The 13,374-nt window shown below is 43.2% G+C and overlaps 1 protein-coding gene across 1 annotated transcript; it reads right to left on the reverse strand.

Annotated features, from left to right (window-relative positions):
- Positions 1-8,031: 8,031 nt before the first annotated feature.
- DPH3 (diphthamide biosynthesis 3) lies at positions 8,032-13,229 on the reverse strand. The gene is made up of 3 exons (XM_058553601.1): positions 12,980-13,229; positions 12,357-12,431; positions 8,032-8,488 (listed from the first exon to the last, which is right to left on the reverse strand). The coding sequence occupies exons 1-3, from the start codon at positions 13,085-13,087 to the stop codon at positions 8,423-8,425; spliced, it is 249 nt and encodes an 82-aa protein (XP_058409584.1). The 5' UTR covers positions 13,088-13,229; the 3' UTR covers positions 8,032-8,422.
- Between the last annotated feature and the right edge of the window lie 145 nt (positions 13,230-13,374).

Consider the following 13,374-nt stretch of genomic DNA (forward strand, 5'->3'; position numbering starts at 1 on the left):
CATGGTATGTGTTTCTAGTTCCAAGAGTTGGCAGGCCTTCGACCTTGCATTATAAAATGAAAAAGTCAGGCCTCTTCTCAGGCCTGTTACGTTTTAGAGAAGACTCCCTAAGGAGAGGTGAATGGGAGTAGGTGCCTTTCTCCTTGAAGAAAGTATCATTATTTACCCTTACAGTCCCCTCTGAAAACCCACCCATATTATTCCAAAAAACCACCTCCTTTTTGACAGAACTTTGATGGCAATCTCCCCTCCCTTTTCTCTTTGTGCATCACTTGGTGGGAATTCATACAGTGCACAGGGCTTACCAATAACTTCATGTTTACTATCCCAGTTGATTTTCACAAGTCGGTGAGGTGGTTTACTATCTTCACTTTATTGACGCAGAAGCAGACTAGGTAACTCTCCTGAACTTGGTATGGGGGAGCTGAGACTTGAACCCAGGTCTTTAATATGAAATGTCTCATCCTTTTCACCCTCTAAGAATATATTGCCAGGACATTCTAATGCAGGTGAAGAAAGAAAGGTAATATAAGAAGAGGAGGAAGCCAGGAGAGGCCTTTTATATTTCTTTAGTATTTGAGCACTGGGCCGCATTCTAGAACAGAGCTGTCCAGTGGAACTTTCTGTGATGATGGAAATGTTCTTTACTTGAGCTGTCCAATATGGCAGCTACCAGCCACAGCCACGTGTGTACAAGGGTACTTGAAATGTGGTAGTGTGACTCAGGAATTGACTTCTTAATTTTATTTCATCTTAATTAATTTAAATATGAATTTTAAAAGCCACATGTAGCCAGTGGCTACCATGTTGGACAGTGCAGCTCCAGAATGCAGGAGCCCTGCTAGATGCATCTCGAAATATCACCGAGGTCAGTAACCAGCGGGCCGTGTTTGCCTCAGACCTCGGAGTGAAGGTCCCGCAGATGTTGGCTGCCTGGACATTCACATTAAGTAGGCTGCCCCTTGGGAAAGAGAACACGTGGACCCAGAGAGGTGTCGGCTGCAAGTGCTCTTCTGTGAGCTGACATGGGCTTGGGCTGCACACTATGTTCAGTGAGGCTCTGCCTCACCCACAAGCTCTGGCCACTGTTAGCTCACCACCATTTTAGAGAGTGTTTAGGTTTCCTCCACTCCTGTAACCGGATTGGAGAGTCTGATTGCCCAGGTTCTTGGTCAGCGTAAGAGAGGAATTCAGACACGGACACAATGGCAACAGCAAGCAAGCAAAGACTTGTTAGAGGATAGGTCAGACACACTCCAAGTGAGGAGCAGGCAGTGCCAGAGAATGCATCTGCTCTGTGTCTTGGGTTAGTTTCATTTTTCTTTGGGCTATTTACAGGGAATTTGCATTATCTGGTTATCCGCCAATAATGGTTTTTCCTCCACCCACACGTCAGGAGGGAGAGTTCCTGATCTTTTAGGGGGGTCTCCAGAACTGTCACGGCAGTCATCCCCCGAGGAAGGGGGGCTAATGCATATGGAATTTGTATGTAAATTAAGGAAAGGTGAATGTCCTCTAGAGGCCTACAGCAGAAGGCTTTGTTTTGCGCACTCATTACTTTTATCGTGGTGGTTGAAGGTCTCAGACTCCGGTGCTATTTGTGCCAGCAAGATGCTGCTTTGATGTAGCAAGGTCTCCAGCTGTAACTCCCCCGCTCATGTCTGGATGCCAGTAATACACTCCACTGATGCAGCAAGGTCTCCAACTATGATTCCCGGCTCATGTCTACCTAGCTACCTATCTCACTTCTCTTTCTCCTCCCCCTCCCCCAGCCCAGAGCACAGCAGCCATCGCAAGTTTGCCCCATCAGACAAGCCAGGACAACTTCATCGGAGAATAGAAATAGTCATTCACCTGCTCAAAGTCCCATGAACAGAGCAGAGAAAGACCTTTGAAATCATTTCTTCAAATCCTTCTGTTTTACAGTTGAGAGACCAAGGCCTGGAGAGGTGACCAGTACCGTCCTTGGCCTCTTTGCCCAGGACACTGACCCACTGAGCCACAGATGGGGCAGGAACACGTGTGCGAGCGAGAAAAACAGGAGCCATCTGGCCGAGGTCAGCACTCCTTCTGCCTCATTATATCCTTACAGTAATTCCTTAAAATTGATGATGAGTAAAGGGGTATGTTTGGCAAAGAGAACAAAGTTTTCGATCTTTTAACTACCAACACACACGTTTGGGTCCCTTATTGGTAAAAAACATTTCCATCCTGTTCTTAAAGATTCTCTGTAATATAATTCTACTTTTTAAAATCTCCCTTTGCACAGAGATTAGGCCTAGCTCTTATAAACAAAAAATTCTTGCAGCATATTAATTGATTGAATGATCCTCCTTATCCATTTTTAGGGTAACTACTAATAATTTTAATACTTTTCCAAGGAGAAAATCCTCCTTCACATCTAACTTTACTGTTTTTTTCCTCCTCTAACTCTGCATGGTGTGGTGAGTTCTTAGCCAAGCCAGATGGACAAGTCATGAGTAGGCCACATTTTTCTAAGAATATATAAACTGTATCTGGCAGATTCTGCTCAAGGTCTCAAGTTCAAGGTTTTAGGGATGGCCATGCAGATCATATCAGACTTGAAGTAAGAGCTGCTCACCCGATTTGAAACAGTCTGGATAACAAACTGCTGGGCACCACCGAAATTTATGAGGGAATTAGTTACAACGATAACATAATGAATCATCTCCAAGTTCCAGCAAACAAGAAACAGACACCAAGATTCCCATGGGTGTTACATCCCACTTTTAATGACACCATGAGCACGTGGCCCCATTTTTCTCTATAATTAGAGCTAATAAATATCTTCAAGTGGATATTTATGGCAGACTTTGGAAATATTAACCTATTATTACTAGAGTTATGCTGTTCTGAATTTCGATATGGAAAACACAGCCAAAGCCTTGCTCAGCTCAAAACGCAAATGCAGCAAAAACTAATCCTCTGGGACTGTTGTCTGACGTGGGGCCAGCAAGATGAGAGTGGCTGAGTTGTTTTAATGTCTCAACTGCTTCCATTTTATCACTTGGAAGGTTTTTCACTTATTCAAACACTGCCACAGAAGAAAGAAAATGGATTTAGAGTCAAAAGTATTGGACTGAAATACCACGCCTGCCGCGTAATGACTGTGGTAGATTAGATTACTTTTCAAAAATGTTCACTCCTTCCCTCCCCACCACCTCCATGGCAGAATTGTATTTCCCTGCCCCCTTGACTTAGGGCTCGGCCACATGACTTGTTTTGGCCAATGGAACTTTGGCAGACATGGTGCAAGCAAAGACTTCAAATGCACATGTGCAGTAGGAACTGGCTCTGACACCTCTGTGCAGGCTAGTCCCCTGGTCTGAGGAAGGGAGATGTGGGATCTGACCCAGACCCATCCTGCAGTTTAGAGCCACCCAGCCAGGATCAGCCAACTCGAGCTGACTCATAGACACATAAGAGAGAAGTAAATTCCTACTGTTTTAAGTTTTGGAGTGGTTTGTAATGCAACAATACCTGATTGACACATTGCCAAAGACTTGGCTTCAGTTAACGTGGGGATCACGATATCAACATTACAGTGTAATCTAAATGACATCATGCTATTTATCACTTTACCTGTTTAAGAACAAACAGAGTGTGCCACTCCTGCTTTGGCATCCCCAACCTTGTATATGGTGACAATTCAGCTAAGCTGGGACTACAGGACTACATTTTCCAGAATACCCTTCCCTGTATGGTCCTGGGTTAGCACTGGCCACGAGAAATTTTGTGCAAGACTTGGAAGCCAGTTGTAAAGCAGCAGACACATTTTTTATGCTCTGAAGTTTGGAGCAGGGCACCCAGAACAGTTGGTGCTCACGTACATTGCTGCTGATCTGCTAGCTTGCCCTGTTCTGGGGCAAATACTTATGCAACTTCATGGGGAAGGGCACCAGCTTCCCCTGGAAGTCACCCACAGCATCAAGGTTGGAGGTGGTGAGAGACAGACGTAGTTTGTTTGTATTTTCTCTTGTTCACACCATGCTTTCTTTTCCGACTACCAGTCTGTCTGACCTATAGTAGGCTCAACATCAGACGCAGAGATAACAGCCTTGCCTTGATGCCTCCACTCGCTCTCACAATCATGTAAAGTCTAATCCTTATAGCAAATCCTTCATTCTCTATCACTCATGGTTTTTCTCGGGGTTGAATTCTGACACACTATGGCTGAGTCCATTGTTGTTTTAACCTGTAAATTCAGCCAAGTTCCCCAGACCACAGTCTTGAGTCATTTCTGATGGAGTAAGAAATATGTAAGATTAACTATTGTCTATCGAGCCCTTACTATGTGCAAACACTGTGCTAACTGCTTTACATGTATTATTTCATTTAATCTTATTAGATGGTCCAAATCCCCATCCAGGCTGGTTCACTCTTGTCTTCATTGCCAATTAGTAGTTCAGAGATACCTGCTAGCTCCAGTAATATTCCAAGTTCTGCCATTTGGGACTGTAGACTAGGACCCAATGCCCTCTGGGGTAACTTTTGGTGGCCTGTGCTGCCCTCACAGAAAGAGCCTGGAACACAGATGGTGCCCATTAAGGTTTTTTGCCCCCCTCGTCCCCACTCTCAATGTTGGCATTAATCTTTGTCCAAAGTCACAACCTTTGGCCCTATCCAAGAACTCAGTTCCCGTCTAAGAATGAGCCTGGCCCCAAATCTTTGCCTAGTGACTGGGTCCTGTGACCATGGTCAGGTGTCAGATGGGAACTGCTTGCCTGTCTCAGTGCCAAGTGTTGACCACTGAAGCAGTGCTGTGGCTCTGGGCCACCTATTGGGACTCCCCAGCCCTTACTAGACATTTACCTCTATTTGGGAGCCACTTCATATTGAACCCCTTCACCCACCAAATACCCCTCATTTGCCAGGACCGAAGTGGCTGCCTTCCTTGGATACCTCTCCCTTATTTTAAGCATTTTGTGAGCTAGGGGGATAGTATTTTTAACTGTGATTTCTTTTTCACATGTTCTTTAAACCCTTAACAAAAAATAATTTGTAAAATAATTTCCCAGTCCAGCATGTAATCATGAGCAATTTGCTTTGTAGGAAGTAGGGAATGGTAGGCATCCGCAAATGGAGTTAAAGAAATCCTAATTACTTATACTTGCAGAAGCTGTCATATTTGTAAGTGACATTTTCACAAGCCTGCTTCATTCTCATCCTTCAGGTCTCAGAAAAAGTGCCAGATCTGATATGCTTCTGTCTACCCTTTATAAAGGCGCCCGCTGCAGTTACATTGTCACATCGCCTGACTTGTTTCCTACTGGGCCCTTACCACAGTATGCAACCGTATTTCCTCTCTTCTAGTTGCACATGAGCTCCATGATGGCAGGAACCCTATTTGCCTTCTTCACCTGGTGCCTAGTATGTGGCAGGCACACCACAAACACTTGCTGAATGGATGAATCCATAGAGCAACCCCAACAAAGAAGTACTATTATGGTATTTCACAGACCAGGACACAGAGATACAAAAAGATTAAATAAATTGTCCAAGATCATAGTGGAAGAACTAAGATTCAAACTGTGTCCTCATCAGAGCTGGGCTCTCAAACCACTGCAAGAACTGATCATCAGCCTTAAATAAAATATCAACCTTCTTTCCCAGCAATAAACTGAATTGCTCACCTAAGAATTTCAACTATCTTTGCCTTAATGCCACTTGATTCAAAGCTATTTTTTTTTCAAGTAACAATAAAAATCCAGAACCAAAACCCATGTGGCCATACTGCAGAAACAGCGGCAATTTCCTTCCTATTTAAAAACTCTTCTGTCCATACCAGAAACCTATTTACAATGCCCCAAAGCAGGTTAAAGATTTCCACCTCATACAAAATCATATCAAAACCTTTTAGTACAAAATGTTGGTATTTATGGGAAGAAAAACTACATGAAAGCAAATGGATTTGAATTATCTGATTTTATTTAGCATACCAATACAACTTATTCTGATAATAAATTAATATGTAGTTATCAAAAACACTCAGTGCTTTCCAAGAAAAACGCTTCTGAATGTGTACACTAAAATATATGCAGAATCCTTTAAATAGTTGACTTCATAATTTTCAAACTCAGAAGTGTGATAACATCAAGCTACTGAAGAAGAATGGAGTCTCTCTCTCTGTAATTCATGATTTAGATAGTTTTGAGTTTATAAAGGTTTCAACTACCATCTCAGCTCCTGCCAGCTATGAGGCCTGAAATGACAGTGCTGACAGTTTAGAAATCACCTGTTCCAGTCTCCTAATCGCAAAGATGAGGAATCCACCAGCATCGCCAATGATTACAAAGCTGGTAAGAGACAGAGCTTGGATTACAAATCAGCTCTCAGAGGTGCTCCGAAATGTCTATTAAGCTAAACAAGGCACATACATCACACAGAACTCTAGTCATATCTAAAAGACCCTGGTTTTACTTTGTGCTTAACATAGGATTAAATCCTGATGTGTTCTTTTGTAGTTAACAAATTCAGTGACTCAGCTGCTTTGGAAACAAAATCACTCCCATTATCACAGATGATCGCTGATGGCCAGTGCCATTTACGCTTCTTTTCTCCTGGGATGTTTGGACTTGGGCAACTTGTCTTCCTGCTCTTCTATGCTTATAGCCGACCTACGTCAAAGGTGTCTGTTCTGGTTTAAAATTCATCAACAGCTGAGGGAACTAATGTTATCGATATCAACAAAACTGTCCAATTTGAGTATGGGACAGTTCACTTCTCTTTGCAGTTCCTTCCCACCAGTCAGCACAGACCCTGCTCTGTTCATCTGAGCCATCACTGGTGCCAGAGCAACTGTGGGTTACTTCTGGGGCATCAGTGTCCCAAACAGCAAAGAGATTTCTCATCACATCAAGAATATAGCATACAGTGCTTCATATAGTGTACCACGCACTTCTGGCACACAGTGTTGGTCATTTACTGTGTCTCAGCCTAATTGCGGCACATAGCCACGCTGCTGGCAGGTAAAAAAAAGGCCACATGCTTGTTTTAATTTAAACCCCAATTTGTGTGTGCAGCCCATTTATCAATCAGAAATAGAATGTTCACATTCTGGCAAGCTATTTTTCTAATTGCAGGAGCCATTCCCAAAACAACCTGCCAGACATGAGTGAGTTTTTTTAACTTTATATACACATAGCAAGACTGTGTATAGAAAGGGAATTTTTGACTTTCCACGTTAAGTGATTCTAATTTTGTGCTACTCAGTGCTGCAGCAAAGCAAGACTGATAGCCTACCTCTATACATCTCTTTTCTCAAGGGCAACATTTCTCTGTAAGAGCAAAGTGTTTGGTTTGGTTGCAGCCTACAGAGGCTTATTAGATGTGCCCTCGGGGGCACACTTAGAACAGGCGTCTCATTTTCAAGTTCATCCTCAGCAAATACAAGAGCTGCAGAAGCTTTACCTTTCAAGAGTCGCGACTTGATTTTGTGGTAATGTTGAAAGCACAGCCGCCAGCCATGAAGGCTACCTAGAATGCACCTTCATCAGCCTCATCTGAAAACAAAAGACAAACCAGAGCCCAGATACAGAAATATTACTTGCTCTGATCTGGCAAAAGCACTCAAGCATTTAACTTACTAAGTTGGCATATTTTTCTCCTCTTGTTCTGTTACCAATTTCACTTCCTTAGGCTGTTTTTCTTTTTATCTTGTCCTGATTTTTAAGGAACATGCAGAATACTGATAAGGTAACGCCATATTCTTTGACCATTTCACTTTTTGACTTTTGTTTCTTACTCACCAACTTTCAGCTCTGCAAAAATTGTGAGCTCAGTATATTTTCTCTTTAATACCACGACCAGAACTCAGTGCACCAAGTATGATGGAAACAGCACGCTTACCAGAACACAAACTTCCTAACAATGCCAGCCTGAGAAGACCGGCTTGCTGTGGGAACTGAAAGTGCAGTACTGACAAGACAAATCATCTTCTTAAGTTTAGAACAGCAAAGTTGATGTCAAGTTTCAAAGAAAGTGCTAATTTTAATAATCTTAATAACCAACTCAAAAATAAAATCCCTTATTTTATTAAGGAATCCTAATGACTTTGAGGTAGATGATGCTGTTTTCAGATAATGAAGCAGGTGTTAAGATGTAAAAATAACAAAACTGAAGGAAAGAAAGTACTGATTTGAAATTGTCTTCCTTTAAATCCAGATGCAAAACTAAGAGCACTTCCAATTCGAAGTTCTAAGCACAAAACCCAGGTATGTCATGTCGTGGACTAAATTCTTTAATTGGAGATGAACTCAGCAGCCGATGGAAAGAATCCACACTTTAACAGAAGGGCAAACTACAAAAGGGTTGTCCCATGAAGAAGCCAGTAACTACGCATTTGATTTTTCCAGCTTGGCGCATTCCCAAATGTTCAGGATTTGGATTCCTAAAGTCTTCTTCAGCATTTAACTAATTCTTTGTTGGTGGAAGGGGCTGGTACTGTTTCTCCACACATAAACTGATCCTAAGACAGAACAAGAAATTACACTAATCACTGAGTGTCTGTGTCACAAATGCATCAATATTAAACTTCCATTTTGTTACAGAATCAATCCAGCTCTGTTTAGTTTTTCCATTATTATATCACTTAATCCTTGTTCAAAGAGCCAATGTCAGCACCAGAATTATAATCTTAAAAGTGTATCAGTTTTTAGTTTTGAATTCATATTTAATATAAAGCACCTTATCTTATAAACAAACATGTCCATCTTCACTACAGAGCATCTACTCCTCAGAAATCACATTTATAAAGACATGTCACACTTTTTAAGTTTCTGTATTAGTTACTACTTACACTAAAACTTCTCCACTTCAATATCTGGTCATTCAAATTCCTGTCCTCTTCAAAGTAATTACTTCTTCCAACTAAAATGGATAGCTCTTTATGTGTTTCCCAATATACATAATCTGCAATGTGGGCTACTTTGTAAATGTAGTTCAATTTCTGATTATTTATCCTGGTTTACATCAGCTACCACAAATCTGCCTCCCAGGTTACCCCTCATCTCCCGCAATCTGATGCCTGTAAGGATCAGCCTGTATTCTGTCCCTGTCACTCTCTCATTGCTGCCCAGCACCTGGAACCCTCCCACCGTGCCCTTTGGAATTTATGGTCTATCATCAGCACAATGCTCCATATTCTCAACCTCTTCTTTAAAATGTCCCTGTGCCTTCTTGCTCTAAATGCAGTGGTTCTCAAAAGGTGGTAGGAGAGGGGTGTTGATTTTGTCTTCAGGGGCCCTTTGGCAATGTCTGGAGATATTTTGGATTGACACAACTGAGGGGGTGCTACTGGCATCTAATGAGTAGAGGCCTGGGATGCTACTAAACACCCTCCAGTGCATAGGACAGCTCTGTACAACAAAGAGTTATTCAGCCCAAAAGGTCCATAATGCTGAGGTTGAGAAGAGGCCATCCCCTAAAGACACTGTTTCCTGCATAACCCGTCAAATGGTGGCTCCGTGTGCTCTCAGGGCCCCAGTACCACAGAGACTGGAGAAGTGGCTGGTTGCTCCTTTCTGCCATGGTTCTCTTTTCCCCTCTGAAAACCACCAACTTTGAATATAGTCATGAGACTATATCATCACCACTCCTCTCTGTTGCTGTCACCTACCCCCTTGGAGCCCTCATTTCAACCCCTCTGGGACCTCCACTGTATTTATTCTACCACCTTTTCACTGCCTCTCACTCCCTTAATGTTTTCTTTACCTAGTTAAACCCCATGGTCAATTATCATAATCGCTCTGCTCTCACTCCTTCCTACTCACTTGGCAAAACCACAATCCTGGTTAAATCTAACTTCCTGTCTCTACATTCACCCATATAGCTGAATGTCTACCACCTTAAACCCTCTTGATCCTCTCTCACCACCAGTTACTGCCCCATGTCTCTGCTCCCCTTTCCAGCAAACTCCTTGAAAGAAATGTCTACACTTGCTGTCTCCTATTCTTCTCTCATTCTCTCCAACAAGTTTTCCTTAATCAGGCTCTGTCTCTGTTACTCCATTGAAACTGCTCGTTTTTTTTTTTTTTTAATTTTTTTTTTGAGAAAGATCAGCTCTGAGCTAACATCCATGCTAATCCTCCTCTTTTTGCTGAGGAAGACTGGCTCTGAGCTAACATCCACTGCCAATCCTCCTCCTTCCCCCCCCCCTCAAAACCCCAGTAGATAGTTGTATGTCATAGTTGCACATCCTTCTAGTTGCTGTATGTGGGACACGGCCTCAGCATGGCCGGAGAAGTGGTGCGTCGGTGCGTGGCCGGATCCAAACCCCAGCCGCCAGCAGTGGAGCGCGCGCACTTAACCGCTAAGCCACGGGGCCGGCCCCTGAAACCGCTCTTATCACCATCACAAATGGCCTCTCCCTGTTGAAGCTAACGGTTAACTTTCAGTTGCCTTTCCATTAGTGGCATCCGACAAGGTTGATCACTTCCTCCATCTTTTCTCATCTGGCTTCTAGGATATGACACTGGTGGTTTTCCTTCTTCCTCAGAGGTTGCTCCCTTTCAGCCAGCTCTGCTGATTCTTTGCTTCCCTCCCTGACCTTTAAATGTTGGAGGGTCCCAACTCAGTCCTTTCTTTTGTCCATCTCTACCTTCATTCACAGCCCCAGTGATCTCATCCAATCTTACAGCTCTAAATGCTATCTATATGCTGATAACTCCCAAATTTACAGCGCTAGCTTATCTCTCTTTGAACTCCAGACTTCCATATCCAATTGCCTCCTCACTCACTCCACTTGGATGAAAAACAGGCCTCTCAAACTTAGTATGTCCAGCTCTGGCCCCTATACCTGCAGTCACCTCCCCATCAGTTGATGGTAAATCCATCCATCCAGTTACCAAGGCCACAAATGTTGAAATCATCCTTGACTCCTCTCATATTCTACATCCAATCAGTAAGAAAATCCTTATCCTTTCAAGTGTATCCAGAATCCAACCACTTCTCACTATTGCTGCAGCCTGGTCCAAACCACCCATCTCCCTCTTTGATTAGTCTAATAGCCTCCTAACTGGTTTTCCTGCTTCTATCCTTGCTCCCTCAGCCTACTCTGAACACAGCAGCCAGAATCACTCTTTTAAAACTTAAGTTGGATCATGGCACTCCTTTGTTCAGAAATCTTCCAGTGGTTCCCTATATCATTCACAGCAAAAGCCAGAGTCCTTACAGTGGCCCACAGACACCCTTGTGATCTGCCCCACTCCACTAATTTCACCTTGGACAACTCTCACCTTCATTCCTTCTGCTCTGGTCACAATGGCCTCCCTGTTGTTCCTTGATAAAAGCAGGCACGTTCCTGCCTCAGGGTCTCTTCACTGCAAGTTCCCTTTGCCACACTGCTCTTACCCCGCATATGTACAGGGTTCACTTCCTCACCTCTTTCAATCTTTGCTCAAAAAGGCCTTTCTCAATTGGGCCTGCCATGATCACCCTATTTAAAACTGCAATCTCTTCTCATACCAGCACTCCTCATCTCCCTTACCCTGTTCTTTTCCTGTTCCAGAACACATTTTAATCCAAGAATAAATCTTCTTTATTTTAGAAGTAAACTTCTAAATTATAGCAGGCTTCTCTCATGAGGCTAAGTGCCTCGTTCCCACCTTCCCTATACTCATTTTAGAGTTCATCCTTAAGAATGTTAAGCTCTGTTACGTGTCAACTATATCTCAAAAAAAAAAGAATGTTTAGCTTCTAACTGAAGACTCTATTCAAAGTACTGACTAAAAGTGTGTGGGGGGGGCATTAATAACATTTATTGTTTTCTATTCTCAGTATCCTTGGGTGAAAAACAATAGGACAACTAAAGACTAAAACAAAATTGTAAAATTGCAACTACGACTTATATCTCAAACAAGATAATGCAAAGTTCTATGCAGAAGCCAGGTAAGAAATACCATACAATTCCATTCTATATATAGAAATATATATATATTACACCTTATATAAATATAAGAAATACTACACAGTTCCCTTCAAAATAAATTTAGGAACTCTGAATAATTTTAATTACTTATTAAATAAAAGAGGAATAAAGACTGTCAATTAAATAACTTTTAAGATTATTTTTCTACTATTTAATAAGTAATCAATAATTTTCATTAAACAGAGCAGTTTTCTTTACTGACCTCTCCAAAGCTAAAATGAGTTAATTTGAACTTTTAAAATTTTAATTTACAATATAGCTGTTTATTAATAGTTTTTAAAATGTTTTAAAACACAGCATTTTCCTAACACTGTTAGGAAACATTCTTCCACACTTATATCACAGACAGACTTCTCTAGGTCCTTGCCTCAAAACTCTCCCCCCACCTTTTTAAAATTGGACCTCTTACTTTGTCATAAATCACTTTTATAATGAGAGAGCAGCTAGGACACGTTGCCACGTCTTCTCCATTCTCCAAATCTTCCTATAACGAAATCAAACACCATATGATCAGCATAGTGTTCCCACTGCAATCTCCTCCTCCCAAACCCTCCCACCACTATGGGCAAGCTCCTTTGTGGCTTGCCTCTCCATAAGGTACGTGAGCGCCAAAAGGGCCTTCTGAGAAAAATGCCAACCCCATTTTTCCCCGGAAACATCACGTGGGGGAAATACCCAGGAAGGTGAGTCAAAGTTCAGTGCCCTCAAAACCCCAGGGCAAACAAAAACGCGTCCCTTCCTCCAAAGAAGTATCCCAGGAAGTGGGACCCTAAGTAGGGGAGAATGGCGAGAAAACTGATGCTCCTCGCCATCCACCCCCACCCCTCCAGCCTGACTCCACCCCCCTGGCCTGACTAAAGCCCAGAACGATGTGCCCCCTGACAGCTCAGAGCGTCAATTTTGGGGGATTCAGAAACAGGATTAAAAGGGAATGGATAACTATAAGTCTCATGCGGGACGGAATGGCGGAAGGAAGACCGCAGCGAAAACGCGCCTGCTCCAAGGAGTCGCAGGGCGGGACCCCGAGATTACCTTGGTGATGCAGAAGTTATCCCCACAAGGGCAGGGGTAGAAATACGTCTCCGAGTCCTCGTCATATTGGAAGTCCTCGATCTCGACCTCGTCGTGAAACACCGCCATTATCACTGGGGCCCGCAGAGGTCTGTCACCTCGCCGTCCGACACGGTCCCGGCTCGGTCTAACTTCGCGGGCGCCAACCCCAGGCGGTCGTTGTCACCACGCACCGGCTCAGGAACGGTCACTTCCGGCGCATAGAAAATGACGCAACTCCGGCCTTGTAGGCCAAATGGGTGACCGGTAGCGGTCACCATGGAGATGCCTGAGCTAGGGGGCGGAGACACTGGAAGACGGCGCTCGCTGATTAGTGCTGTCGCTCACGGCTCCGCCCATCGGACGGCAGCGACCAA

The sequence above is a fragment of the Diceros bicornis genome, chromosome 2 (genome assembly GCF_020826845.1).
Source record: "Diceros bicornis minor isolate mBicDic1 chromosome 2, mDicBic1.mat.cur, whole genome shotgun sequence".
NCBI lineage: Eukaryota > Metazoa > Chordata > Mammalia > Perissodactyla > Rhinocerotidae > Diceros > Diceros bicornis.